General features: G+C 35.9%; 1 protein-coding gene across 2 annotated transcripts; it reads left to right on the forward strand.

Annotated features, from left to right (window-relative positions):
• Positions 1-1048: 1048 nt before the first annotated feature.
• On the forward strand, positions 1049-3891 carry LOC120121611 (BTB/POZ domain-containing protein At5g66560-like). 2 transcript variants are annotated; one of them, XM_039140933.1, is made up of 5 exons: positions 1049-1123; positions 1202-1271; positions 1363-2700; positions 2817-3397; positions 3494-3889. In XM_039140933.1, the coding sequence occupies exons 1-4, from the start codon at positions 1086-1088 to the stop codon at positions 3378-3380; spliced, it is 2010 nt and encodes a 669-aa protein (XP_038996864.1). In that variant the 5' UTR covers positions 1049-1085; the 3' UTR covers positions 3381-3397; positions 3494-3889. The 2 variants fall into 2 exon arrangements, with proteins under 2 accessions (XP_038996864.1, XP_038996863.1); XM_039140932.1 differs by having other exon boundaries at positions 2817-3891.
• Positions 3892-4626: the final 735 nt, after the last annotated feature.

The raw sequence follows: 4626 nt of genomic DNA on the forward strand, positions 1-4626 counted from the left end.
ATTACATTTTGCCTGAATTCTCACTTTCATTATTTATTGTTTTTGACACAATTATGGCTATTATTATTTGGGTTAAACTCAAATTATGCATTCTTTTTTCTTTAACAACTTAAATTATTTTTGGTCGGACTAAATTATTATATCTAATCATTTTAAGTCTTATTATCTTTTTAGTTAGAAAAATATTTACCGACCAATAAGATTTTGACAAGTCATATAAAATTAGGTACTTGCTTTGATCAAATAATAATTTAGAGGCTTAAAGCAAAAAATATTATAGTTTAAAGACTTATTTTGAAAAAAAAATTGTTTAAATACTTAAAGTGATAACATATAATAGTATAAAGACTTAATTTGACCAAAAATAATTTAAATACTTAGAAAAACATCACAATTTGATTTTTCTTAGTTTTAAGTCTTATTGTTTTTTAAAAGAAAATAATTAGTAATTATATTCCAACCAAGATGGGGTTAATCGCTGCTGCATTCTCTTCCTATTTTCTTCAAAAAGCTAAATTTCTCACTCCTGACTTTCCCCCCTCTTTGACGTTTTGGAGAGACAGAGAGTTGGAGTAGTTGAGGCTTGAGATTCTAATTCAAAATAGAAAATATACATATTAAAAATAGTAAATTATAAGTAATTTAATTATTTTTGTTATTTTCTAATTATTGTTTTAAAAATTATATTTAATATTTAAATTTAGTTTCATTTTGATTATTCGTCTAAAAATTTAACTATAATACTGATATTATATATATGATTTTGAAAAAGATAGTTAAGTGATTAAAACGAAATAAAATAATAATTTAAGTACTAAATATATAATTTACCCTAAAAACTATTCTTGCTTTTTTTTCCCCGAAATTTTTGGGAGTTTTCATTTGTCGCGTTTGAGTTGTCCAGTATTCCAATTTCCCACCTAATTTTATTTTACAAATTGCTTCTTCCTTTTCTTTGTAAACCTAACCCCACCCTCTTCCATTCATTGTTCTGCTCTCTTCTTCAAACTGAAGAACTCGGAGAAAAAATGAATCTCTACATTAGTTTTTTCCAGAACAGTTTCTGATCTTCATCAGAAAGAAAAATGGCAGCTGACAAACCAAGCTCTAAAGGCCAAGCATGGTTAGATTTTCACTTTATTTTCATTTCTCATCTTTCACAAAATGTAACCTTTTTTTTTCTTCTTATTTTGATTTACAGGTTCTGTGCCACTGGATTACCAAGTGATATTATCATTGAGGTTGATGATATGACTTTTCATCTCCATAAGGTTAGCATGGTTTTGATTTTTATTTATTTTGGGATTAAAACTAACCCATATTCTGTTTAATGATTTTCCTTTTCCTTTTCTTTTCTTTTAGTTTCCCCTGATATCCAAAAGCCGAAAGCTTGATCAGTTAATAGAAGAGCAAGGTCGGAAATCAGCTACTGCAACCGTTGCCAAACAAAAGCAGCGTGAAACAGAGACTGAAATCGAAGAAGAAACAGAGGAATATCAAGAGCAACAAGATGATGCTGATGAAGAAGGATATCGTTACCGGATATCTCTTCAGGGTTTCCCCGGTGGTTCCGACACTTTTGAAACCGCCGCCAAATTCTGTTACGGCGTTAAAATAGATCTCTCATCCTCCACCATCGTTCCTCTCCGCTGCGCCGCCGAGTTTCTCGAAATGACTGATGAGTACTCGGAGGATAACCTTATTTCCAAAACCGAAAGGTTCCTTTCTCAATCCATTTTTAAAAGCCTTAAAGAATCGATCAAGGCGTTGAAATCATGTGAATCAGTGGTGTCTTTAGCGGAATCTTTAGGCATTGTTCAAAGATTGATTGATTCGATTGCTTCGAGAGCTTCTTCTGTAGACCCAACACTGTTTGGCTGGCCAGTGAATGAAGGAGCGATTGAAGCTAAAGGAGCCTCGACTCAAGCTTTATGGAACGGAATCGAAACTGGTTTGAGAAGAAAAGCTCTAGCTCGAACAAACAATCTAGAGTCGTGGTTTGAAGATCTGGCAATGCTGAGTTTACCGTTGTTTAAACGCTTCATTTTAACGTTGAAAAGGCGAGATCTGAGTCCAGAGGTCATAGAAAGCTGCCTTATGTGTTACGCTAAGAAGTACATTCCAGGAACTTCTCGCTCAAATCGGAAACCGTCATCGTCGTTGGCTGCCGCTATTTCAGAGAGTGAACAGCGAGAGCTTTTGGAGACTATTATCTCGAACCTCCCCTTAGAAAAGACCCGTTCATCAACCGCGATGCGGTTCTTATTCGGTTTGTTACGAACCGCTAATATATTAAACTCATCGGAACCTAGCAAAGCGGCATTGGAGAAGAAGATCGGTTTCCAGCTCGAGCAAGCAACGTTAGACGATCTTTTAATCCCGAGCTATTCGTATCTCAATGAAACGCTCTATGACGTTGATTGTATTGAGAGGATTTTAGGTTATTTTTTGGATGGATTAGAAGAGAGAAGCGCCGCTGGAATAGAAGCCGAAAACGAAGGAAACGACGATAATATCATTAATAGTAGTAGACTGCCTTCATTAATGCTCGTTGGAAAATTAATCGATGGTTACCTTTGCGAGATCGCATCTGACGCCAACTTGAAGCCGGATAAGTTTTATAATCTCGCAATTTCACTTCCTGATCAAGCTAGAAACATCGACGACGGACTTTACAGAGCTGTTGATGTATACCTCAAGGTACTCAAAAGAGATTTAACTTCTTTTGTTTTTTTTTCCAAAAAAGAACATGATTGAAGCTATTTAATTAAGTTTTTTTTTTCCAAAAAAAAATATTTTTTTTCATTATTTTGCAGGCGCATCCTTGGATACCGGAATCGGAGCGGGAAAAAATATGCGGAGTATTAGACTGTCAAAAGCTGACACTAGAAGCATGCACGCACGCTGCACAAAACGAGCGGTTGCCGTTACGTTTGGTAGTCCAAGTGTTGTTCTTCGAGCAGCTGCAGCTACGCCACGCAATTGCCGGCACGTTGTTGGCAGCGGAAGCGGCGCCAATGAATGCGGGGAGGTTGTCGGAGACGAGGAGGGAAGGGGAAGAGGAAGATGAAGAAAGGGTGTCAGAATCACGTGGGGAGGAAGGCAGAAGAAGCAGTAGCAGGTGGAGAGTAGCGTTGAGGGAGAATCAGGTGCTGCGACTGGATATGGATAGCATGAGGACGCGGGTACATCAACTGGAGAGGGAATGTTCCACGATGAAGAAAGGGATCCAGAAGATTGAGAAAGAAGGTCCACGTGGCGGTTGTTGGAGGGGGTCGTTGAATAAAAGGTTTGGGTGTAAGTTCAAGACTCAAGTTTGTGATTCCCACGGATCAACGGTTGCAGAGACACGAAGGGGAAGACATCATCATCAACAATAGAGTTGAGCGACAATGAGGTTGTCTCTTTTTCCTAATTTTCATTTTATTTGGAGAATTTTGTTGATTGAACTTATCTTTTGAGGCAGCGGACAAGTAAATAATGAAAATGACAGGTCCTGTTAGGTTAGTGGAGAAGGGTGACCATTTATTTACTGAAAAGTATTTCAGTTTTGTGCTGCGTGGAAGCATAATGGCGGATCAAACTAAGAGTACAAGACCCTCATCTGTGTTTTCTTTTAAATTCAATCTTTGTGTGACCTTTGAGCTTTTAGTTTATATGTATAGGCTCCATTTCAACCCTAAATTCTGGTCGTACAAAATCAAGATGGTGGTGGTAGGGATTCGAGAGATGTTTGGGTGAGATATGGTTTGAAATCAATGTACTGTGTTCTGCCAAAAGTTACAAGAGTACAATGATAATCAGAACTCAGCGATAGGCATAGTGTTTGAATGCCTCCTTTCTCTTTGTATGGTATGGTTAATAAAGGCTCCAAATTGTGCCGACTTTAGAAAAACATCAAATATGGGATTGGGTGTTTTCTTCTTAAGTTTGGGATGGCCTCAGACGAACACTGATTTATAATTGAATTAAATTATCCTCAAATGTTCGCATAAATAATCGTTTTTTAGCTCCGACATTTTATTTTAGAACAAAATATTTTTTGAGTCGATAAAAATTGTTAGTTAATTAATAATTAACGTATGTGGTAGGTTCATCATCAAAAAAATTAAAATAATTTTAAATATATATTTATAAGTTTATATGTAATTAATTATAATGTTTCACACATGGACTTACTTCGTCTGTATAAAACATTGACAGTTTTCAACAAACAATTTTCATTGACGGGAGATTTTGCTCCAAAATGAAATGATAGGAACTAGAATGTTCCAAAAAAAAAAAAAAGTAAAGTAACCATTTACAACGTTGAGGGGCAATTTTCTTATTATGCCATTGAATTAAGAGTAAACTATAGCCACGGTCGTTGAAGTTAGAGTAATTTTTTATTTTGGTCACTTAAATTACAAGAGTTAAGTTATAGTCACAACCATTATTGATAAACCGCAAAATTGGCAATGTATTAATGCCCATTACAATGATGATATAGCATATTAACAAAAATGTAATATAGTACAGGGGCTAGATCTTTGATGAATCGAGGTTCCACAATGAAGCGATAAAAGACAAAACCTCCTCTTCAGATGGTGGTGGCACGGAACTGCTTGTTTTTGCTCTTTGATATCC

The sequence above is a fragment of the Hibiscus syriacus genome, unplaced genomic scaffold, assembly GCF_006381635.1.
Source record: "Hibiscus syriacus cultivar Baekdansim isolate YM2019G1 unplaced genomic scaffold, ASM638163v2 tig00110377_pilon, whole genome shotgun sequence".
NCBI lineage: Eukaryota > Viridiplantae > Streptophyta > Magnoliopsida > Malvales > Malvaceae > Hibiscus > Hibiscus syriacus.

Excerpts from the sequence above, each read along its gene's own strand:
- LOC120121611 (XM_039140932.1), top strand. The coding sequence starts at position 1,086 with ATGGCAGCTGACAAACCAAGCTCTAAAGGCCAAGCATG. Across the intron at positions 1,272-1,362 it reads TGACTTTTCATCTCCATAAG|TTTCCCCTGATATCCAAAAG; the intron begins GTTAGCATGGTT and ends CTTTTCTTTTAG. Across the intron at positions 2,701-2,816 it reads CTGTTGATGTATACCTCAAG|GCGCATCCTTGGATACCGGA; the intron begins GTACTCAAAAGA and ends ATTATTTTGCAG.